The sequence below is a fragment of the Salvia splendens genome, chromosome 1 (genome assembly GCF_004379255.2).
Source record: "Salvia splendens isolate huo1 chromosome 1, SspV2, whole genome shotgun sequence".
Taxonomy (NCBI): domain Eukaryota; kingdom Viridiplantae; phylum Streptophyta; class Magnoliopsida; order Lamiales; family Lamiaceae; genus Salvia; species Salvia splendens.
In genome coordinates, this window is record NC_056032.1 from 33,651,247 (window position 1) to 33,676,643 (window position 25,397).

At 39.0% G+C, this 25,397-nt stretch overlaps 3 protein-coding genes across 5 annotated transcripts; 1 reads left to right on the forward strand and 2 right to left on the reverse strand.

Moving 5' to 3' along the window:
- Positions 1 to 5,261: 5,261 nt before the first annotated feature.
- Positions 5,262 to 8,468, reverse strand: LOC121798649 (1-(5-phosphoribosyl)-5-[(5-phosphoribosylamino)methylideneamino] imidazole-4-carboxamide isomerase, chloroplastic). 3 transcript variants are annotated; one of them, XM_042197752.1, is made up of 9 exons: positions 8,314 to 8,468; positions 7,669 to 7,808; positions 7,502 to 7,563; positions 6,964 to 7,171; positions 6,613 to 6,698; positions 6,219 to 6,320; positions 5,964 to 6,097; positions 5,757 to 5,805; positions 5,262 to 5,627 (listed from the first exon to the last, which is right to left on the reverse strand). In XM_042197752.1, exons 2-9 carry the CDS (start codon positions 7,781 to 7,783, stop codon positions 5,451 to 5,453), a joined length of 933 nt encoding a protein of 310 aa, XP_042053686.1. In that variant the 5' UTR covers positions 7,784 to 7,808; positions 8,314 to 8,468; the 3' UTR covers positions 5,262 to 5,450. The 3 variants fall into 3 exon arrangements, with proteins under 3 accessions (XP_042053686.1, XP_042053695.1, XP_042053703.1); XM_042197761.1 differs by having other exon boundaries at positions 8,318 to 8,453; XM_042197769.1 differs by lacking the exon at positions 8,314 to 8,468 and adding an exon at positions 8,073 to 8,267.
- Positions 8,469 to 16,991: 8,523 nt separating this feature from the next.
- LOC121747790 (uncharacterized protein At5g03900, chloroplastic-like) lies at positions 16,992 to 22,112 on the forward strand. The gene is made up of 13 exons (XM_042141914.1): positions 16,992 to 17,550; positions 17,623 to 17,730; positions 17,799 to 17,899; positions 18,030 to 18,110; positions 19,088 to 19,160; positions 19,250 to 19,315; positions 19,804 to 19,890; positions 20,236 to 20,301; positions 20,873 to 21,015; positions 21,095 to 21,181; positions 21,278 to 21,341; positions 21,495 to 21,638; positions 21,723 to 22,112. The coding sequence occupies exons 1-13, from the start codon at positions 17,149 to 17,151 to the stop codon at positions 21,864 to 21,866; spliced, it is 1,566 nt and encodes a 521-aa protein (XP_041997848.1). The 5' UTR covers positions 16,992 to 17,148; the 3' UTR covers positions 21,867 to 22,112.
- Positions 22,113 to 24,675: 2,563 nt separating this feature from the next.
- On the reverse strand, positions 24,676 to 24,996 carry LOC121776586 (60S ribosomal protein L12-2-like). Its single transcript, XM_042173809.1, has one exon. It carries the CDS (start codon positions 24,994 to 24,996, stop codon positions 24,676 to 24,678), a length of 321 nt encoding a protein of 106 aa, XP_042029743.1.
- Between the last annotated feature and the right edge of the window lie 401 nt (positions 24,997 to 25,397).

Below are 25,397 nucleotides of genomic sequence, written 5' to 3' on the forward strand. Positions count from 1 at the left end.
CCTCGCTTCGGCCGCTCCCGGCATTCCGGGACTCCTGGATGAAATAGCCGTTGAACTTGCCAATTTCTTCTTTGGCTCGGCCGATGCAATTGCGCAACATACTCTCGTTGCGCTCGATCGTTCCCGGCGGCCGGTTTGCATTGTACCGGCTAGAGACGCGCCACCAAAAGTGATCGCCGGATTGGTTCGTTCCAACCACCGCATCTTCGGAGATTTCCAAGTACGCCTTGAACAATCTTTCCATCTCCGCCGGTGAGTACGGTGTGCGGACACCGGCGCGAGATGGAGGAGTCGGCATTTGGGAAGGGGCGCGAGGCCTAGGCTCCGGTGTCCACCCGTAGCGCCCATCGGAGGCACCTTGATCGTCGATTGGGTATGGCCGGTAGCCACCCGGAACGCCCGAATCTTGGGTGAGAGGAGGGGCCGAATATTCCGTTTCCGGACTAGGAAACGGTTGTGAACCGAACCATTCGGGGTTCCAACCGTGGGAGCCCGAAGGGTTATCGTCTTGGCCGGACATAGTGATGTTGTAGGGTATGAAAGAATGAAGATGAAAATGGATATGAGAGAATGGAGATGAGAATGGATATTGGAGAATGATGATGAGAGTTGTGTAGTTTGATATGAATTTTTGGGGTGAAATTGGAGGTATTTATAGATGAAAGTGTGTATTTTTGGGGTAAAAAAAATGAAAAAAAATTAAAAGGGTGTAAAAAACGGTTATAAACGGATATATTTTTTTGGGGAAGTGAAAAAAAATTTATTTTTTATCGGTTTTTTTAATAAAAAACCGATTTTTTAAAAAAATAATAAAAAATGTTTAAACACAACGGCTATGCCGTTGACGAATGGGAGCGCGCCACGTGTGCGTCCGCTAGCACGAACGTGCTCGATACATCGAGCAGCGCCGTGCCAGCGGCGCGAGCGCAGCGGTGGCGTCGGACGCCACCGCTGCGCATGCTCTAATAAATGGACCGAATGATATAGGATAATTTAATTTTGGAAAAAAGGAGTGGGTGCCGTACCGAGTTGGCAATTTAAGTGGCAGAATCAGAAATTATAAAAATGCTGGGTTGGCTATTTAAGTGGCTTAATCAGAAATTAAAATAAGTCTGCTGCTGAAATTTTTTATAATTATTTAATTTTATACTAAAATATAATTTTTATTACAAAAAAATATTCTCTACTGTGACACCGTATCTCAAAGCTTTACGACACTTTTGATCTGAACAAAAAATATACTAATATTTTTATTCAATATAAAATTATAAATAGTACTTATAATATAATTTATGAAAACATAAGTGAAAATTTTGACTTCGGAGATTATAATCACATGCTATAGTATAATAGTAAATAATATAAATAAAAATAAAGAAAATGAAATCTAATAAAGCACAACATGAATTGATTATGCGAATTATTTAATTCATACACATAACACACGTAAGAGCATCCACTATAACACGCCCGCGGCTATAGCCGCGTTTGGGGCGGAAGCGGGGCGCCTTATAGTGGCGGAGTTGTCCGCCCCGGAGGTGGACGCGGCGAGGGGGGAGGGAGGCGGCGGACGCGGGATAGCCGCGTGCGGGGCGAGGACGCGGCGATGGAGCTATAGCCGCGCCTATAGGCGCGGCGCCTATAGTGTAACGAGGAAGAAGCCGCGGCTATTCGGCGCGAATTTTTTATTTTTTTTTTACATTTCAATTCACCTATAAATACACCCCACTCCATTCATTATTTTCACACCATTCAAACACAACATCTATACAAATTTCTCTCACTACAATTTGGGGTCGGAAATGAACAATTTGTGGAGAGACAACTGGAATGCTCTGATTCAACAGGTGCAACAGGATGTAGCGGCCCGTTTGGCGGAGGATGCGGAGGATCCGATCCCTCGCACCATTACTCATCGGCGGACAATCCCACGAGACCTTGGTAGTGATTTGTACTAGATTCAATGTAGTGTGTGATTTTAATTTTAATTTAGTGTGTAATTCTAATTTTAATTTGTATTGTATTTGTATTTTTATTTTTATTTTTATTTTTATTTTTAATTCGTATAGTCGGCCTTTCTTAATCCACTAATTAGAGCCCGATAAATTTGTTAATAATTACTTGATATATTATAAAATGAAAGTTGATTATAAAATTTTGGGGCTATTGGAGTTGTCCACTATAGTGGCGGAAATAGAATTTTAGGGCTATGGATAAAAAATTGGGGCTATGGACAAAAAATTGGGGCGGGGCTATTGGGCGTGTCCACCTTATAGTGGACACCCTAATAGATACAGTACTTGAATTGGGATTTGAAAATTGATAGAAATTTGTAGACACATTAATGAAAAAAGAAGTAATTGCGATACTACAAATTACAGAAATAACAGCTAATAATTTGATTTGATTTGATTTGATTTGATTTGAAATATTACATCATGAGAATTGAATGGCAAATGTAAATAGGCTACTAAATGTTAATGGGCTTTGGGCCATTAAATTTTACTACCCCATTATCCATTTTTAATCCAACAGTCTCTTTGGTTTTATTTATTAAACTAAAATAAAAATATATTTTTATTTTTAATCCAACAGTCTCTTTGGGCCATTATCCATTTCTAAAATAAAAAAATATATCAAAAATAAAATGCTAGTTTTAATTGAAAAGCTAAAAGGTAAACGTGCAAACTTACATATTTTGGGAGCATTTCAGTCCGATAAAAATAAAAAATAAAAAAAAAGGTGCAAAAATGCTAGTGTAATCGAAAAGCTCAAAAAGTAAATGCAAATCTATATATTTTGGAAGCATTTCAGTCCGATAAAAATGAAAAAAATTGCAAAAATACTAGAAACGAGACAAACTCAAAATTCAGAGACTTCCCATGATATTTTTTCCAGAGATTATTAATGTACAAACGTTTGTCTCAAACCTTATAGACTTCCCATGATATTTTTTTCAGGGATTATGAATGTACAAATGTCAAAGTTCAAGAACAATTTATACAATTGTGTGTAAATTAAGGAATGGAATCATCATGAATAAGAAAAGCACAAATTATTGTATATAGAAGTGCCCACGGTTTGGAACCGGCGATTCCGATTTTTGATATTGTTGAACCGGGACCAAACCGCGAGGATTTTTCGCGGTTATGGTTCTGGTTCCAAAACCGCCGGTTTCGGTTCCGAACATGCGATTTTTCGGCGGTTTTTCACGGTTTCAAACTGCCGATTTTCGGCGATTATTGGCGGTTCGGCTCAGTTTCACGGTTTTCCGGTGATTTTTCGCAGTTCCAGCACAATTTCGGTTTGAAAATTTTCGAACCTGAACCGAACCACGGTTCAGAAAATAATGGTTTCGGTTCGAATAAATTCTCACGTTTCTGGTTCGGAACCGTAACCGCCGGTTATGATTTCGCGGTTAACCGCTGGAACCGTAAACCTTGACACCTCTAATTGTATATAATTATAAGAACCAATTAGCTTTAACATTTTTTTATTTAAAAAAGGACGATCAACTTCCTTAGTCCCCAATGTAGAAAGAATAAAAAAGATCAGCAATAAGAAAAGAAAAAAGAAGTGAATTCCCACATATATCAGACATAAAAATGATGCTCCATGAAGTCGGTGGGAAGCATGTCAGATTTTGATTAGAAGAAATCAAATAAGTGGAAAGATTGGATAATCAACAACTATATATGATTGAGATCGACGATGATATATACTCCCTCTATCCCCAAAAAATAGGTATTTTGAATTCGGCACGAATTTTAATGCAAAATTAGTAAAGTAAGAGAGAGCTAGAGAAAAAAAGTAATTAAAGTATTGCCAGTGGGGAATGAGTCTCACCTCATTAGAGAGAAAAGAGTTTCCAAAATTAAAAAATACATATTCTTGTGGGACAAACTAAAAAGGAAAAAGTGTATATTCTTGTGGGACGGAGTGGTATATATTATTGATATTGCAACTTTGGGTTTACCTGTGCATTGCAATATCTCAATTCTGCTATTTGAAGAAAAAAAATAGCTTCAATCCTAATTTTGATTACATTTCCTGTTGCGCACTAAATCTTTTATGATCATAAGTGAAATTATTTTTTACTCAAAATATCCACCACTGCATGATATTGATAATGCATATTCTGGATTCTCCAAAACTGCAATTGTCTTGAACACAAATGGCAACATTGCTATCTGCTAAATTTATGTAGCTGCTAGATATTTTATATTGCTCAATGCTCATAAGTATATAATGGTAGATTCACCTTATTCCTTTTTACAGTATTTATTCTTAAATTTTTGTTTCTTGCCTACCACTTAATTACCCAATGGCATATGGATTAAATATTGCACGATTAACAAGTTGGTCTACATATTCATAAAAGGGCTGGCACCCTTAAAAAGATTGCTTGTTCCAAAAATACTCATCATGATAGTGATAATTGATGAAGACTCTTAAGATTTGATTAATAATCACCACCAGTCTATCACTCCACCCACATATTTAAAACAGTGAAATACTATATAGATAATTCCTAAATTTTGTACGGTGCGGTTTACGATTCCTTGGAAAAAAATTACAAACTCAATCCCAAAAAAAAAAGAATATTTGAGACAGGACTATAATTAATGCATAATCGGTGAAGTAAGAGAGATGAAGATAATGATAGTTAAAGTATTGTTAGTGGATATTGTGATCTATACTATTATTAGTGTTTAATGCTGTGTTCTAGTGGTATAAATTATATATAATTAAACTATATATGTGCAATGAGTTTGGGAGATTTTTCCATAAATGGAAATGAGATATTTTTATAACACTGATGAAAAATAAAAATACCTTTATTTTTATGGGACGTGGGGTATCATAAAAAATTCAAGGATTTTGATAGGTGTTTTGCATTTTTTTTCAACTTTTTGGAACTATATATAAAATTCAAATTAGAATTTATTAATCCTTTATGTTTACCAAAGGCTCTTTTTGTGAATTAAATTTTTATTTAATAAATTCTTATTTTAATTTTATACTATTTTTTTATCAATCTTATATGATTATAAATTATTATGAATTAAAAATAAGAGATCGACACTATGAATAATGATAATGAAAAGACAAAAGCAATCTCAAGATTCAAGGTTACATACTCAAGTTAAGAAGACTTTGGGTTTCTCAAGTTAACTTCTAACTCCAACTTTGATGTGTTAGGCAATCACACACGCCTACATACACAACACACATCACTATACTATTTCATGCAATCAGGGAGAGACAAGACATTTTATCTCCAGAAATTGTCAAAAAAACCACATCCAACTCAGTTCATCCAGTAACGTATTCGATTCCGAAAAGTTCTACTGGTGCCTATTTAGTTCTCGACAGTATATTGTACTACTGTTTTGCGGTTACATAATGATCAAAATCGACTACCAATAATTTGTAAAGGCGGGTTAACTTTAAACAGCCAAGGACTCTTGCTGAGAATGCCAGGTGACTACATCCTTGTAAGGTAAATTACCGCCAAATATATTTAAAGCACTGCCAACTGTGACATCTACACGGCCCTTCCCCGCTGTTTTTATCTTCTCTAAATCAGCCATAGTCGTCACTCCACCAGCATAGGTCACCGGAATCTAATAAACAGACAAGAAACCATTCAAACTACAGAAGCTTAAAAGATAATGAAAAGGCGTAACTCAACAGTAGATTGTGTAACATCCATAAGGAAACAGACATCAAACAGTATATCCAAGCAAACATACTGGTGAATGCTCGCCAAGCAATTCCACGAGCTCTTCATCAATTCCCAACCTGCAACATTGAAGCAGGAAGATAAATTGGGATGTTAAGTTGCAGACAAACTTCATGAATTCACACCAACAGAAGCAAAATGTTCCAGATTGGTTGTCAGGTTTATCATGAATAATACTTCAGGAAGATAAAAGGAGCTAATTAGCTTCAAGATGTACTTTTTTCCTTCAACATCTACTCCATGAACAAGAAATTCATCAGCATGCCCCGCAAGAAAATTTAACACCTCTTGATCAAGAAACACATCAGTGAACTTCTGCCATCTATCCGTCACAACAGCATATCTCCCATCCTACATGAGAAGAAGAAAGAAAAGTTAAACAGCTTTTTATCATCTGCTAGCATCCTTGATATACTGACAGAGGCACCAGTTTTCTCTTTTTCACATATATTATCATGTGGAAGCGATGTACCTTCTTTCTACAACTGAGATCCAACACAAGTCTTTCTTTCCCAACAGCATGAGCAAGTTCCTTTAGCCTTTCAAAATCAACTTGTCCATCACTGAATACATACTGCGACAACCGTAAAGAAGTACCAATTCATAAGGATCCACATATAAAAAACTTATGGACAGCATGTTAAACATCCAAAAATAACTCATGTAAAATCCTAAACACAAGTAGAGTACAAATCAGTGAAAGGATGTTTTAACAATTTTAACAAGTGACTGCATAGCAAAAAATCAAGTCTACTTGTTTTCATAACTATCACAACAGTAGAAATATGAAGTTCTAGGCTATGCATAAGGAAACATGTGGGATACCAAAAATCTACTTCATTGAAATACACCAAATTAAAACGTACGGATGTAACAATAACATGGCTTGCTCCTTCGTCAATGTAAGTCAAGGCATTGCTTGTATTGATACCACCCCCAACTTGCAAACCACCTGATATTTTCATCGCACAGTAAGTATACTAGCAAGAGCATCTGTAGGTCAAGATTTACAATCGGAGATCATATATTAACGTGTAAGGATACTCTACATAACCTCTCAGCATGATTTTAATATATAGCTCAAAATAGTGTCTCTAGTAACATTGGACAAGGATAAGGTATTAACAGAGAGTGACGATAATTAAGGAATTGACTTCAGCTATTCAAGATCCAGCTAACTTCAGCCCAAGACTGCAGCATCGGGTGTATTATGGTACCTGGATAGGCATGTAATGCTTCAACTGCTGCTGCTTTGCTCAATGGATCAGCCCCAAGCATGATCACATGGCCACCAGTAAGCCCATCGTCCTTATACATTTTAGCATATTCTGCAGCTGAAATATCAGATTCGTAATTAGTGACAAGACTTGAATCTCCCTCTTTAGAATCTCGAAGAGTGGATCCAACAATCTGTTTCACTTTCCCCTGAAAGATAGTCACCACATTGGTGTTAGTCATCCGTAGTCAATACTAATAAGGTGACACCACAAGAAGCGAAAAAAATCAGTCATGCTGCTCGTGCAGTATATCATTTGAATGCTATGGATGTAAATGCGAAAGAAAACCAACAAGAAGGCATTCCTAACATGTTATCCTTCATTAGAGGAAAGACCATCATGATTCTACAACTTTCTATGAAAAAAGCAATGTAGATAGTTGCTATTTCAAATCAGGGCATTCCCCAACGGATACGAGGGGCTTTGGTTGCTCGTGTTAGCAGCACGAAAGCACATCGCAGAAGTCAAAGGATCGAACCTTGTGTATGTCAATGCAAGGACGAAACTGGACGGCACATTGTATGGATAGCCTTGGCTTTCCTAAAAAAAAGTTTAAATGTTCTCATCACACCAATCGTCTGGTTCCACAAAGTGTCACTATTAAAATGTCGACAGGAATGATAATGGAGGAAAGCTAACACATACTCTGGACAACCCAAGACGCACCATCGGTGAAAGTCTGCTTGGATCGAGGTGCATATACTGAAGAAAGCTCAGTGAAATCCTTCCATGAAGTTGCTTGTAGATAGTGAAAGCTCATAATAAAAATGGATCAGAATTATAACCTAGAAAATCAGAAGAAGCCGAAGAGGCATTTTATCAAACAGGTACGTGAACTTTACAATCTCAAATTGAACATGGAAGAAGCAAGACTTCGAATTGAAAGCGTGATGGAAGTGGAAGCAATCTCGAATTTTAACAGACACAGTTTGTCTGGTCAGTTAATCTATACCGAAATAACAGACTTTTTACTGACATACACAGTAAGCACGGAAGCAATAGCAAAATACCAATCCACAATTGATTCATTAAACAAGAGCAAGCTTAACTCTACTAGAGCATTTTCTCAAATAGTTCATCTGCCAAGAATCGCAATCCTCAATTCCCCTCAAACTCAAATCAAATCAAATCAAATCACCAAATACTGAAAGCAATATTGAATATACAACCATTTCAAGTATTCAACAGCCAATAGAGAGAGGAAAAAAACACCAAATATTCAAAATCATTATCGTCATTTAACAAATATTTCACACACACACGGATTAATTTATAGACCAAGTCACCAACCTACAATCAAGTCTTGGGCTCGAGTATACTGCAATCAAAGCTTGAGTTCGGTCTGCGTGGACCGCCGGGTACTTGCAACCCCTCGACGGGCGGTGTGGTCGTGGTTTTACCAACGTGTGACACCGTTGTGGTTTATTACAAATAAACTTTTTTCTTATTTAAGTAAACATTAAATTTAGAACATCCTTTAATTGTTAATAATCAAGTGTTTTATTTAACATAAAATTTTATAGGAATTGAAGATCCAAAGTTTGTGGGCTAATGTGTAAAAAAAAACATACTATAATTGAAAAGGTATAGAAGTTAAATAAAAAGATAAATATTAATTTGATTTTTTGTTTAATGTAAATAAATTTTGTTACTGACTTCAGCTTTATCACATTATTAGTATTATTTGTTAGAAAGGAAAATATGTAAGTAAGGAAAATAGGTAAGCAAGGAAAAAAAAATTAATTAGGGAATGAGTATTATGGCAAATCTTGCCAATTTTATGTAATCCTTGGCCTATTTAAAGGAGACGTACCTATTGTAATTCTCTTAACAAGTTGAATGAATAATACTCATATCTTTCAACATGGTACCAGAGCAAAGGCTCATAACAAAATCATCATAGCCTAATACCTTTCCCGACCAAGAAGGCGGTTATTTTCAACCTGCAACATGTCAGACGATGAAGAGAAACCAAATATGGAGGAGACACGATTAAAGATGAGTAAGAATGTTACTCTAGCCGTTAAACTCAACGGGATGAATTATCCCCTATGGAAACGGCTGATGAGAGTAGCCATCGTGGGAAGACGAGCAAACAGGTATATCACCGGTACACCGCAGCCGCCGGAACCTGGAATGAAGGGGTACACAGAATGGGAGGAAGCCGATATGACAGTGTTCTCATGGATAATTGACAACGTCGAAACAGAAATTGTTGTCGACTTTGCACATCACCAAACCGCGCAAGCTCTGTGGGAGAGCCTACAAACTACATTCGAAAGTACTGCAGATCCATATCTGTTGTACGATCTAGAGGAAAAGGCAGGCCGAATCGTGCAAGGGGAACATGGGCTAGAAACATATTGGCGACATCTCCACGGAATCTGGGTCGAAATTGACCGATGCCAACATCAACCTGTGGATTGCTGCGACAAGGGGATTAGCCAACTTCGAACGTATGTAGCAACAAGACGGCTGTTCAAATTCCTAACAGGCTTGAATGCAAGATATGACGGGATCCGAAGGGATATTCTCAAGGAAACCCCGTTGCCCTCAGCCGAGACCGCATACGGTCTGGTAAAACGAGAAGCTACGTGGTTGAAAATCATGCCGGCATCAGACATCGATCTCCAGACCGGCGCAATCAACGATGGATCATCATCGGGCCAAGTCGGACACGGGTTCGCCGTCAGAAACCAGCCACCACCGCCACCAAAACCGCCACCACCACGAACCGCCGCGCAACAGCCCAACCGCTGTGGGTGGGAGTGGAACCATTGAAATATCCCCAACCCTGAAGCTTACAAATTGCCTCTATGTGCCCAAATTATCTCATAAACTTATGTCTATCAGCCACGTGACGAAAGAATTAAACTGTACGTTACTAATGCATCCAAATTTCTGTGTATTACAGGATATCAGGACGAGGAGGATAATTGGGCGTGGCACTGAGCGTCAAGGTCTTTATTATGTGGATGAGATTACTCAACAAGGTGGCACCGCGATGCTTGCTCACGGATCTGCAAATCGGGAAGCTTGATTGTGGCACCGCAGATTGGGGCATCCATCCTCAGGGTATTTAAAATTGCTTTTTCCAAAGTTTTCCCATTTTAAGGATATTACTTGCGAATCTTGTGTTTTGGCAAAAAACCACAGACAATCCTTTAGATCAAGTGATACTCGTGTTAAGACTATTTTTTCTCTAGTGCATGCCGATGTTTGGGGTCCAGCTCCTATTGTTGGTGATCATGGTTTTAAATATTTTCTCATTTTTGTGGATGACTGCACTAGATTGACTTGGGTATATTTTTTGAAGCATAAATCTGACGTTTTTGAAAAATTTACCCGTTTCTTTACAATGATCCAGACACAATTCCAAACCACGATCAAAATTCTTAGATCCAATAATGGTAGGAATTTGTTAACAAAGACATGACTGATTTTTTTAAAGAAAAGGGGTTAGTTCATCAAACTATTTGTCCTTACACTCCTGAACAAAATGGTGTAGCTGAACGAAAGAATAGGATAATCCTAGAGGTCACGAGAGCCCTGTTTTTTGACTCAAATGTTCCTAAATTTTTATGGCCCGAAGCTGTTGCCACTACTGTCTACCTAATTAATCGTTTACCTACAAAAATTTTGGGTATGAAAACTCCTTTGCAGACTCTCGCATCCCTTACTGATATTCCCCCACCTCTCATACTTCCGCTCAAAATCTTTGGTTGTTCCGTTTATGTGCATGTACCGAAACACGAAAGAGGAAAATTTTCTGCATGTGCAATAAAATGTGTTTTTTTGGGGTATGGGGTAAATCAGAAGGGCTATCGATGCTATCACCCGGGGTCTAGGAAGGTTATAACAACCATGAATTGTAATTTTCTAGAAAGTGAATACTTCTATCACACCCAACCTCGGGGTCAGGGGGGAGTGATGTTCAGGGGGAGTGTAATAAAATTGGACCCCTCAGTTTTCCGATGCCACATCCAAGTATCTCGAACGTGGAACCAACAGAACAAGCTAGTGTCACTGCCGAGTCAGTCACATCTGCTGTAGAGCCTCCTCAACCGCCTACGCCTGAATCGAGTCCTCCTCCAGTGATATCCGAGGTAATTCCTGAAACTAGCTCAGATAATACAGTTATTACTCCAAACACTTTTGGTGTAGACGAGAATGAGAATGCAGCATTGATGGTGATACCGGCCGCTATATACTCCCCAACAGAACTACTCGTGGGGTCCCGGCTAAGAGATACAGTCCTGAGAGGATTAGTAGAAGCCGATATTCTATGGCGAATCTGGCTAAAGCAAATCTAACAGAGATGGCTAGGGCGTTTGAAGCAGCACTTTACGAAGAAGAAGAAATCTCATATACGGCCGAGGAGGCTATGAAAATTGCTCACTGGCGAGAAGCAATGCTAGTAGAAATGCGGGCTCTGATGAAGAACAATAGATGGGAAGTATGTCTTAAACCTGATGGAGTTCGAACTGTGGGATGCAGATGGGTCTTCACTATCAAACGGAGGCCAGATGGGTCGATTGAAAGGTATAAGGCGAGACTTGTGGCCAAAGGATACACTCAGACTTATGGAGTTGATTATGCTGAAACATTCTCACCGGTAGCAAAAATGAGTACTATTCGAGTGCTCTTCTCAATAGCGGCAGTCAGGGAATGGCCACTACATCAGTTCGACGTGACAAACGCATTCTTACATGGGGAACTGAAGAAGCCCATTTACATGGAGCCACCACCTGGATTTGTTGGAGATTTCGAAGGAGGAAAGATTTGCAAACTAAAACGAACACTATATGGGCTAAAGCAGTCACCTAGAGCTTGGTTTGAGAGATTCTCTGAGGCAATGAAGAAGTATGGGTATGAACAAAGCAACTCTGATCATACATTATTCTTGAAGAAAAGAGAAGGAAAGATTACATGCCTCATCATCTATGTAGATGACATGATTCTCACGGGAGATGATGAAGAGGAAATAAGCAAGCTAAGGAAGAATTTGTTTGCAGAGTTTGAAATGAAGGACTTGGGATTACTAAAGTACTTTCTGGGTATAGAAGTGCTAAGGTCAAAGAAAGGGATCTTCATCAGTCAGAGGAAATATGTACTTGACTTGTTAACTGAGACAGGACTACTGGACTGTAAGCCACCAGATACTCCTATGGTTCAGAATCATGATCTGCGGATAGTTGAAGGAGCTGAAGCCACTCACCGCACGAGATATCAACGTTTAGTTGGGAAATTGATATACATATCCCACACTAGACCCGACATAGCTTATGCAGTTGGAGTAGTTAGTCAGTTTATGCATGCACCTCAAGTAGCTCACTGGGAAGCAACACTGAGGATTGTTCGATATCTGAAAGGGACAGCGAACCATGGGATTCTATTAGAGAATCATGAACATTTAGAGATTCATGGATTCACGGATGCTGATTGGGCAGGGAACCCAAATGACAGAAAATCAACTGCTGGATATTTTACCTTTGTGGGAGGAAATCTTGTCACTTGGAGAAGCAAAAAACAGAAAGTGGTAGCCTTGTCAAGTGCAGAAGCTGAATTTCGAGGGATTAAGAGTGGGTTGACTGAGATTATGTGGCTGAAGAAATTGATGACTGAGTTGAACTTAAACTCACAGAAGTCATGTAAGTTGTTCTGTGATAATAAGGCGGCAATCAGTATATCTGAAAATCCAGTTCAGCATGATCGGACAAAACATGTCGAGGTGGATCGACATTTCATCAAGGACAATATAGAGGCCAAGACGGTAGAACTTCCTTTTGTGAGATATGAAGATCAGTTGGCGGATATACTCACGAAAGCTGTCGATGCAAGAAGCTTCCATGAGGTATTGGGCAAGTTAAGTATCGGTAATCCCATTACTTAACTTGAGGGGGAGTGTTAGAAAGGAAAATATGTAAGTAAGGAAAATAGGTAAGCAAGGAAAATAGGTAAGCAAGGAAAAAAAATTAATTAGGGAATGAGTATTATGGCAAATCTTGCCAATTTTATGTAACCCTTGGCCTATTTAAAGGAGGCGTACCTATTGTAATTCTCTGAACAAGTTGAATGAATAATACTCATATCTTTCAACATTATTTATCCACCTGAACTCCACTTGAGCTATAGTCTGTTGTTGGAGCTCAGATTTTCATCTAATTACCAAGTTCAAGTTTAGACTCTTTGCTATCTACTTGGAGGAATACTCCCAAATATTTCATATTTAATAGGACGGAGGGAATATCATATTTGAGTTTGAGCTAGACTTATGGATATATGGTTTTCGAGCTCATCTCATGTGAAATTCTCTAAAAATTCTGTCACACATCGACTTGGTGAAGATCTCATCTGATCTATATAAGTGTGAATAAGTTTCTCCCTTATGAGGCCTTTTAAGGGGTGAGTGACCCATTTCTAATATGGTATCAGAGTGGGCCCAAGTCGATGATGGTTTTCTCTTTATCTCTTATCTACCTCACGAGTGGAAGACTGATGTCCTTTCCAGCCCACATCGATGATGGTTCACATCGATGATGGTTCTCTTATCTCTTGCATTGCCTACCCACGTGATGGAAGACCGATGTCCTTTCCGGCCCACACGTGATGGGGCGTGTTAAATTCTCTAAAAATTCTGTCCCACATTTCCGGCCCACACTTGAGGGGGCGTGTTAAATTCTCTAAAATTTCTGTCCCACATCGACTTGGTGAAGATTTCATCTAATCTATATAAGTATGGATAACCCTCCCCTTTATGAGGCCTTTTAAGGGGTGAGTGGTCATTTCTAATAGCTGATGAAATGCTCGAATGATATTCAAAATTTTATCTCGATCAACCTACTTTTCGAGCTTGGTTCAACTAAAAGTTTGTGTATTGTCTCAACTAAAGTTTTATGAACAAGTGATAAATTCGGGTTTTGCTGGGTTAGTACTGTTCAGTTTTATATTTTGAGTATTTACTCCCTTCGTCTCTCAAAGTTTGTCCCATTTTACTATTTTCGTTTGTCACACTTGGAATTTTACCAAAAATATACATTAAATACAACCTCAATCTCGTCAATGTGGGCCCCTTATTCTACTACACACCATTATTTAATAGTACAACGTCAAATAATTTCTTAAAATCTGTGTCGTGTCAAATTGGGACAAAATTTGAGGGACTGAGGGAGTAATTTTTAAATATGTTTTGGTTATATTTCCAATCATTTGGTTATCCAAGGGGAATATTATATTTCTGACTCAATACTTAATTGTTAACTATAACTAAATAATAGCCATTAGATATTCAAATTAAGGGCCTAGATCATCAGCCCCGGAAAGTCAATACGATAAAAAAACTTCAATAAGTGTATTAAAGTCAATTTACAGTTGTAACTAACTTTTGAAAAATATCTCATAACTTTAAAACGCATATAACTTTTTTGATTTGAATAATTTTTTCGCACAACATATATCAAATTAAAGATAATTTCATAAGGATTCTAACGAGATCTCACTTGCATATATTCCGATGTTAAAATTTGAAAAAATATTCAAAAATTTTCAATTTTTTCGTACCGCAATAAATGTCAACATGATATATAAAATATGTCAATATAATACATGTAGAATGTCAATATAAGCAATGTGATAACGTTCTCAAAGCATTTTGTTGATATTTTCGAAACACTATATTCACATTTTCATCCAAAACCCTAATTTGATAGTTTTTTTTTATCTTTTTTGATTTAATTAATAAAAACGAAAATTACACGTGGTAAACTGTAGACCACAAGTCTTCTAAAATCATATGGTCTTAAATTAGTTGTAGTTAGTATTTAAATGATAAGCTAACAAATGATCACTCCCCGTTAGGGCATCCACAATGGGACGCCAGATGGCACGCCCGATGCGTGCCATCGTCCGCGGGCGCCATCGTCCGCCCCATTGTGGGTGCCCGCCATCTTCCGCGCCCTACGCCCACGCCCGATGCATCGTCCGCGGTTGAAGCGCGGACGATGGCCTATCGTCCGCGCCATTGTTGGCTCGGCGGACGATAGGCCATCATCCGCGCCATCGGGCACCCCATTGCGGGATCGGCGGACGATGGTCGCGGACGATGCCACTCGTTTTTGATTTTTTTTTCTATTTAAACCTCGTTTCTCATTCACTTGTTCATACGAACATCTCACCTCTCTCGTTTCGCTCCTCTCTCACATTTCTACCTATCTCACATACCAAAATGAACCACGACGATGACACCACTAGTTCTAGCTCCTCGGAGTCGGGTAGTTTGCACTCGGAGACCTCGATAGCCTTAGATGCAATCGTTGAAGAGGCCATGGCGGAATGCTTACTCGAACTGCAGCGCGAGGAGGCGGAGGCGGCGGCGGAGCAGATCCGCAGGCCTATTCGACGTCGGATGTCTGTCCGATGCGACCACGCGGCAGCTCACCAACGTCTGGTTGAAGACTATTTTGCCGATCAACCACGGTGGGGACCAACTGTTTTTCGCCGGCGGTTTAGAATGTCGCGTTACCTATTACTCAGCATTGTCCGGACGTTGTCGTCACGTGATGAATACTTCACGTATCGGGAAGACCGCATCGGCAGACCCGGCCTTACACCGTTGCAAAAGTGCACGTATGCACTCCGTCAGTTGGCATACGGCACCACAACGGATATTTTCGACGAGTACCTCCACGTCGGGAGACAACAGGCCGGGAGTGCTTGAAGAGATTTTGTAGGGGAGTTGTGGAGGCCTACGACGACACATATTTGCGCAAGCCAACTGCCGCTGATTGCTTGGGCCTGATGAAGATGCACGAGACGGCGCACGCTTTCCTGGGATGCTAGGGAGCATCGACTGTATGCACTGGGAGTGGAAGAATTGTCCGACGGCGTGGAGAGATCAATTCACTAGTGGATACAAGGGCAGCCACCCGACTTTGATCCTCGAAGTCGTCGCTGACCATCGGCTTTGGATCTGGCATGCGTACTTCGGCGTAGCCGGATCGTATAACAACATCAAAATCCTCAACTCCTCCACCCTCTTCGCCGAGCAATGCAACGGCAACGGCCCGGCCATCGAGTTCACTGCCAACAGGCGCCGATACCACATGGGGTACTACTTGGCCGATGACATATACCCACGGTGGCCTGTTTTTCTGAAGACGATCAGCTGCCCAATGGGTGAGAAGAGAGTTTTATTTGCGCAAAAGCAGAAGTCGGCGCGGAAGGATGTCGAGCGGGCATTTGGTGTCCTCCGATCACGGTGGGTAGTTGTGAGAGGGCCGACTCGTCTTTGGTTCAAGGAAATCATCGCCGACGTAATGTATGCGTGCATTATCATGCCCAACATGATAGTCGAGCATGAAGGTGGGAGCATCACCTAGTGGAACGATGATGACGGTGCATCTAGCTCGTCCAGCACGGCGACCGAGCCCCCCGCTAGAGGATTGCCGTCCGGCTTCGAAGAGGTTCTAGCTAGACAGGCCTCAATGCGCAACCAACAAGACTATGCGCATGCTCAACTCATGAACGACATGATTGAAGAAGTGTGAGCCCGTAACCACCGTCGCTGAGTTTGCGTATTTTTTTTAATTCGTATTGTAATGTATTAATTTTTATATATGAAATGAAGTTTTTTCCCAATTTTTTGTTATTTAAATATTCAAATAAAATAAAATGCATAGGGGGCGCCATAAGCGCCCTATTGTAGGTGGGGTAGGAGGATAAAACTGCTGACGTGACGTCGTAGAGCGCGCTTTAAGCGCCCCATTGTGGATAACGTTGGAATGGCGTCCCATTGCAGGTGGGGTAGGAGGATAAAACTTCTGACATGACATCGTAGAGCGCGCTTTATTCGCCCTATTGTGGATGATGCCCATTTCCAACGTTTTTGTTCAATTTTCACGGCAAAACAGGCCTAAAAATGTCAAATCAAACTGTGAATCAATTAATCTATTTGACTCAAAAAACAAAGGGTAGCGTCTTCCACACCAGGAAAAATAACGATCTTCATCTACGGCTCTCATACCATAAATCTCCAAAAATAAAAAATCTTCATCCATGGCCGAAAATCCAAACACAAACCATTGACACGCGCTCAAAAACATCACCAAAGCTTACTCAATTTCATTTATGGCGTCTATGTCCGCCTGCTTCTTCTCTCTAACTCCTAAAACTCGCTCCTTCGCCCTCACTCACAAACCATTCAAGCCTTCCGAATTCCTCTATTTCACTCCCCTGCCTCTCACCCGCACCACCGAATTCCGCTGCGTCAGAGCCTCCGGTCTCGTAATTAGGGCAAGCAGTAGCAACAGCGCCGGTGTCGATGTCTCCGCGGCGTCAGGGATTAGGCCCGGCGGCGCCGTCGAGAGCGATAAGCTGCCCTCTGACGTGCGGAAGCGAGCCATGGATGCCATTGATTCCAGCGGGAGGAGAGTCACTGTTGGCGACGTGGCGAGCAAAGCCGGCCTCAAGTTGAATGAAGCTCAGCGAGCTCTTCAGGCTCTTGCCGCCGACACTGATGGATTTTTAGAGGTCATTTTTCTTTCTTTTTTCTGTTGATGTTTTTAATTTGGAAGATGTTGATCAATAGCTATGCTGCTTTAGGTGTCGGATGAGGGCGATGTGTTGTATGGTTTCCCCAAGGATTATCGGTCCAAGCTCGCTGCAAAGTCGCTTAAGATAAAATTCGAACCATTGGTGGAGAAGGGGAAGGTATACTGAACTTGTTTGAAGAGGATTTATGATTGTGTTTTGATTGGGATTGCAATTTTGGGTGACAGATGGCAGCTGAGTATGTAGTGAGGGTTTCCTTTGGGACTGCTTTGATTGCATCCATTGTGATTGTTTATACTACGATTATCGCTATAGCCTCAAGTAGTCGGTACATTTCTCAATGACTCAATCTATGCATCTGCACTGCTGAGTCTCTGAATATTACTGCTTGCTTATGCAACCACTGTGACTTGGAGTATTTTCTAATTCCAGTTTATGCTTTTCATGGGTATGAACAGTGAATCAGATGATCGTGGCAGACGAGGAAGATCTTATGGCAGTGGAGTTAATTTCTTTTTCAGTCCGACTGATTTATTTTGGTAACATCTCTAACTAATAATGTATACCAAATTATATAGTGGAAATTGGGTTTAATTTAATCCATTCAAGGGAGGTATTGGAAGCTACACCCTTCGTTCCGTGGTAGTGGAGGTGTTTCTTTTCGGCACACGATTTAAGAAACATTGTGTTAGGTGAGTTAAGTAGAGGAAGAATAAAGTAGTAAATGAAAAAGGTAGAGAGATGAAGAGAGAATAAAGTAAGAGAGAGAAAAGTAATTGAGAAGAAATGTGCTGACTTTTACTAAAAAAGGAATTGACTTCACTACTGTGGAACGTACCAAAATAGCAAAATGACTCCACTACTATGGAACGGAGGGAGTACTTTATAATGGTTGTACTTCTTGTTTAATATCTGGGGATTTGTTTGTGCCTGGGAAAAAGCTTTGGTTGAAGTAAGGGATTTCTGGTTATAGTTACATCATCAAAATTTACTTTCTAGAGCTTAACATTTATCGTAAAAGAAGTTTGAAGAGATTGGTAATTTTGTTATTGGACATTATATGGGCCCTCAGGAACCTTTTTGTCCATGAAACTTCATCTATTATCTTTGGCATTGAGGTTTTCATTCAGTAGGTACTGTTTGTACAAATTAAAACTGGGGATTGATGGAGTTCAATGTTCAAAGAGTGGCTAAAAGTCCTAGAAACGAAGAGTTAGGCTGCTATGTCTAACACCATATTTTATCATAAGTGTTAGAAGAGGCATTCTCACACTTATCTTCCCATTAGGTTTCGTTATGCAGATGAACATGGTAACTGTGTTCAGGGTGAAGGTTGACTAACTCTAATCATATTTTTCTTCTTTTGCTGGATTATATTGCATTCTTTTGTTCTAGCATAGCCTACCTGGCTTGGCTGTGGAATAACTGTGCCAGCACATGTTGGGAAGTTGTGTCTGAGCTGTAGATTTTTGGAGGCAAATGTACGCAGATAATTCATCTCAGTTCCTCTTTCCAGGTACTGGGATCCTAATTATTATAGGAGACGAAGATCAAGAGAAAGTGATGGTGGAATGAACTTCATTGAATCTGTAAGGAAAAGTACTTTCTCATTGTATATTGTATGTTTCTGATTTCTTCATATAATTTATAGACAAACTGTTGGTTTTCTTACTTTCAGGTTTTTTCTGTTGTATTTGGGGATGGTGATCCCAATCAGGGGATTGAAGAAGAGAGGTGGAAGTTGGTAATAATTGAGCACTGGTTTCAGTGGTCCGTTACTTTGGGTTTTTATTGCCTCATGCTGATTTTATCTGAACTACTTTACCTCATAATACCAAATGGATGTAGTTTGTTTACATTTTTTCGTTTTATGTTTAAGGCCACCGGTGTTGAGCTATGTTTTAAGTACTCCTATATAACTGATAATTATAAGGGCATTGGTTGTAGATGAGAATTTTGATATGGGATATGGGTCTCTCCCTGGAACAGAGCATTTTATCTTTTTCAGCTCTAAAATCTAAAACCTAGATGTCACATGCCTTAAAGAGGAAATTAATGTAATCGAAGCCTATCCTAGTAGTTGAAAATTGGCAATTGATTACCTATTCTGGACTCTACAAAAACCAAAATCATGTAACTAGAATACAGTTTGAGCAGCTGAATTGGTAGCGAGTTTGATTCTCTGCTGTCAGTTCAACTCTTGTGATAATTATGTTTTGCTAATCCACGCAGATCGGTCAATACATAGCTTCTAATGGTGGTGTTGTGACAGCTGAAGAACTTGCGCCATATCTTGATGTGGAGTCTACTGAAAAAACGGTATTGTTTGAACTGAACTTGTACAATGAGATAAAAGCTGGTAGTATTGTTTGTCTGCTTCACCCTAGTTTTTACCTTCCCAATTGTGAGTTGATAGGTTCTGGGATGTAAATGAAACTCGATGTATGTCATTCCTTTAACATTGATGATTTGAATGACTAATATTCCAAGAAGATTCGGCTGTACTTTCATACATATACATGTGTGTGTGTGTTTAGTTATCTAATTTGGTTCTGGTGGTATTTGTGCATGTAGGTATGCCCAAGAACCTTTGATTCTATTCCTCTTGACTCTCGAGCTTGCTTTCTTGCTTGATTTTTATTCTGTTATTTGTAATTGCTCCAGGATGATGACTCGTATATACTGCCGGTTCTACTGCGCTTTGATGGTCAGCCAGAAGTAGATGAAGAGGTCAGCCTGATTTCTGGTTTCCCCCTTTTGCATGTTTTGATAGATGCATTTTCAGTGAAATCATCCTAGTCATGTAGTTCTAAGTCTAACTGTAGGGGGGGGGGGGGGGTTGGTTATATCTAATACTCCCTCCATCCCATAAGAATATGCACTTTGGGTTGGGCACAAGTTTTAATGAACAATTGGTAAAGTAAGAAGGTGGTAGAGAGAAAAAGTAGTTAAAGTATTGTTAGTGGAAAATGGGTCCCACCTCATTAGAGAGAAGAATTTCCAAAATTAGAAAGTGTATATTCTTGTGGGACGGACTAAAAAGGAAAGAGTGCATATTCTTATGGGACGGGGGGAGTATGAACTAGTGCAAGCTTTCTCTTCTTAAACAATACTACTACTAGCAGTGGCTATTAAAAAGCACAACCGTTTGAATAATTTTTCAGAGGATCAAAGCTATCTTCTGCTGGGTCAACATGTAACTGCACTAGTTAGGGTAGTCACATTACGCAGATGCTGATCATGCTAAATCAATAGCGGTTCTTTTTCCTAGGGAAATAAATGCATATTATCCATATTGCAGGGAAATATTTTATACCGTTTCCCATCACTACAACGCACTGCTGCTCGACAAAGAAGTGGGCGGAAGGAATATGTTGGGAAAAAATGGGCTGATTGGGTTGGAGAAGTAGGCAAATTTTTTAAGGAAAATAAATGGAAATTCAGGTACTCTACTTTTTCATAGGAGTACTATTTAGTCAGTTAATATCATGCATTCTCCTGATATTGATATTATGTGCCACAGCAAAACTAGTCCTTCAGAGAGGGCAATGGTGATTGGTCTTGGTGGACTCAATCTGTTTGGGGTTATTATTCTTGGTACCATGTTGAAGTAAGATTCTTCCGAGGATTGCTTTTTCTATGAATAATTCAATGTTTTTTTTGTGATATTTCTCTGATCTACTTCATCTGGTTGTTTGACTTGAAGGAATACACATATCAGCACCAGTGGATTCATTTCATTTGTGTCTGAGATATTTCCCCTTCTTCAGGTATGCGGTTGTTCAGTTCAGCCGCTATTTTGTGTTGGTCAAACTAAAACGAGCCATACCTTTTGAAATTAATGCATGATTTTGATGTGTCTCTTTCTGCCACTGAAGTGGTTTCTTACTCAAATTCTCAAATATTTGGCACCAACCATGCAGATATATGCTGGCTCCTTTTTCGTAATTCCACTAATCCGATGGTTTTTGGTTCAAAACAAAAATGCCAAAATTGCTAAAAGAAATCAAGCAAGGGAACAACGTGCCAGGGCCCTTGAATCACCCGATGTTTCTCTGAGACGGAAGGTACACATTTGCAAGGTTCACTATAATAATTAGTCGACAAAATCCATGTTATAGTAATGCGAAGCATTGTAATTTGAATGTCAGCTTTTAAGCGCGCGAGACATGGCACAGAGGACGTTCATTGGGCAGGACAGGATCGTGTATAGCACGGAGAGGGATTTGAACGAACAGGATTATGACTCCCAAGAATGGGATCGTAGATTTAAGGAGCTGGAAAAGTCTGACTAACACAACAAGTGGTGGAGTCGGAGTTTGTAATAGAGGAGGAAGTGGGGATGGTGCAAAGTGTGCAACTTTAGTTTTGTTTATTTAAGTGTAATACTAATCCTTCACGTACAGAGAATACCATTGCACGCCAAATGCACTTGCTGACTTGCACCATTTCTGAGAGTGAGATGAGAGATGTGTATTGTACATTAATGGTTCATTCATAAATCTTAATAGAAATTCACAACTAGTATGGAATAGGAGAAATTGAATTCCACTGCTTCGATTTTCAAGTTTATTTCATTTATTAGTTCGTGCTATTACAGACAAAATTCAATGTTATTATCATGGTGGTAAAATTCAATACTTCTCCCATAAAGTTTACTCTCCAGAAAATAAGAGCTATGTAAATATGAGCCTAAGAGGTCTTCTTATAGATGTGGAGAATGCCCACATCTCATAATATTTGAATCTAGGAAGTATATCTACAGTTAGAGAGATAGATCCAGCAAAATTGCATATTTTTCGCACCTTTCACACGGACCACGGCCTGCATTTTTTTGTCTCTCGCCTGACTTTTCACACAGACCGCTTAGGCCGTATACACTAACAGCCCGCGGCTTTAGTTCCGTTTCTGCAGTGCATCTCACATGGGCTGTGTTTTATAAAACTAAGATTGCAAGTAGTAGGGAATGTGGGAATGTCACACATAATTTTCAATCCCAGACGCCATCTTCTGTTCATTTTGCCTCGCTCCAAATTAATACTCCTTGCGTCCCTCTCGTTAAGAGAGATGCTTCTTTTCTGCATGAAATTTGAGAAAATGAGATTTTGTTAATTAAATGAAGAAATAATAAAATAATAGAGAAAATGACTCACTTATCTTAGCACATCTAAAAAAAATACCTACACTTAACAAGGGTAGGAGAGTACTAAAATGAGTTTATAACATGTTTTATATAATAAAACAGAAGGAAAAAAATAACTATAATTTTATTCCTCTCGTCCTTCTGTAGTCTATGCGATTCTTTTAGGCATTAAATCTATACTACTTAAAAGTGGCACTTGGATGAAATTACTTTTAACCCTTTTTGGGGGGAAAGTTATTCATTGGTTGAAATTAATCAATTGATCAATACATGTCTGAAAATAAATAAAAAAAGAAAAGTCAGAAAAGCTGCAAAGCTTCCCAAACACTCCAATACTGTGGAAATAAAACTACTGGTGGAAATAAAATGAAATGGATTGCTGCAAGACTTCTCAAAGAAGCTTTAAAATACTTATAAATAAGTGTACAATTAATTGAGACTGTGCTTATGATTTCATTTGAACTAATGTACACTAATTTTATGATTGCAGTGCTTATCTCATGAAGGCGAATCTGCCCAAAATTCGGCGACTACTCCAGAAACTTTCCAGCGACGCCGGCGTGGCGGCTGGACGGCAACAACGGGTGAGGAAGGGAAGCGGGTAAGCGGGTGAGGACGGTGGCTGGACGGCAACAACAAGAGAGATGCCGGAGACTAAGAGGAAGCGGCAGCGCGGAGGGTGAGGAAGGCACGACGGCACGGCAGCGCGAGACAGGCGGGACGAGCGGCGAGACTATGTGGAAGGAGGACCGACGAGGGAGAAGGAACGATGCTCTGGCCGGGGAGATTGATTTACGCCGATTAGGTGGGAAGAGAGAGGTGAGAGAGGGATGGAGGCGTGAGGCGTTGCATTGTAGGGTTTGGATATTAATTTGTGTATTATTTGGATTTTATTTTAGGCATTTAGTGGGCTTTTAGTGTATTGGATTTTGGAGTATACTTTTGGTTTTAAATAATACTCCCTCCATCCCAAGATAAGCGACTCACATTCCTTTGTGGGACGTCCCAAGATAAGTGAGTCGTTTCCTTTTTTGGTATCCTCTTTCTTACTTTTTTTAATAAACTTTATTAACTCTCCTACTTTATTCACTTTCCACTTTACTAACAAAATCTCATTTCCTTAAATCTCGTGCCGAAAAGTTTGTGCTCACTTATCTTGGGACGGAGATAGTAGTAGTGAAAATTATGTAATTGATAATTTTAATTAAATAGAGTTTTAATTTGGATATTGGATTTTATTATTATGTTTTAAGCTAAATTTTAATTTAGACTTCTAATTTATTGAAATTTGTACAATATACTATATTTTTAAAATTAAATTTATTTTTATTATGTACTTAAATTATATATAATTAGAATTGAGTTGACTTTGATTTACTCATATTTCTATATTTTAGACTTCTCAAAAAATTGAATATGTATATATATATATTATCATGTACTGTGACGGGTGGATTTTATTATTATGTTTTAAGCTAAATTTTAATTTACACTTCTAATTTATTTGAATTTGTATAATATACTATACTTTTAAAATTAAATTCATTTTTATTAAGTGATTAAATTTATAGGGAGTAATTATAATTGAGTTTACTTTGATTTATCATAGTATTTCTATGTTTTTAGATTTCTCAAAAATTGAATATGTATATATATCATATACTCCGTTTTATATTCAAATTTTGCTAAATCAAATAATAAAAAAAAATATCAAATAATAATGATAAAAAGTGAGACTTAATTATTGTCAATATCAAATAAAGAAGAAAATTGCATCACAACAACATATTTTCAATACGAACACAAATTATATTTTCAGGTATGACGTATTCCATAAAACTTGCAAAAAGTATTTTATATATCTCCAATATCAAATATGCATTTGGCCTTTGGCCATGCATCCTTAGTTGTATGAATGGGAATATCCAGATTCCTAATACGACATCTCCTGAAGTCCTACATTAGTTGATATTGCCGTTATGCTTAATGTTTTTGGTCTTCTTGCGGTCGCGCTCGGGCTCCTTGAGAGCTTTGATGACTAGCGCGGCGGCGGAGGGAACTACAGTTACCTTAGCCTGACGGTTCTGGACGGTAAGCTTAACGGTAACGTGGAGACCCTTCCAGTCCTTGGAAGTCTCCTTGGTGATGTCTTCACCGATCTTCTTTGGAGAGAGACCAAGGGGACCGATTTTGGGGGCAAGGGAAGAGGCTGCGCCGACTTCTCCTCCGGTCACCCTTACGCAGACGTCGACTACTTGGGAAGGGTCGAACTTGGGCGGCATTCTGACGACTAGGGTTGATGGAAGAGGATGAAGGGTCATACTATTTGATCCTTATTTAGACATCTCTCCCACCATTTGTCATTTGTTTTATTCTATTTTACTCCACTCATATTATCAATTAAAATTGTATAAAATCATTTGTCGAATGTTAAAGTTTAATTTAGAGTCGGTTGGGAGGAGTATATTTCTCTTTTTTTGTTACTCCTATTTTTTATAATGTTTTTAGGTGTTTATAATATTATAAATACTTATTATAATTAACAAGGGGAGTGATCAATGGTTAACTAATTAACAATCACAAATTAAGACCAAATCTTAATGTCAAAAAAAATTAAAGGGTTCTAATGTCAAAATCATCTCATCAAAATCAATTTTCTCTCATCAAAATCATCTCAAAACAT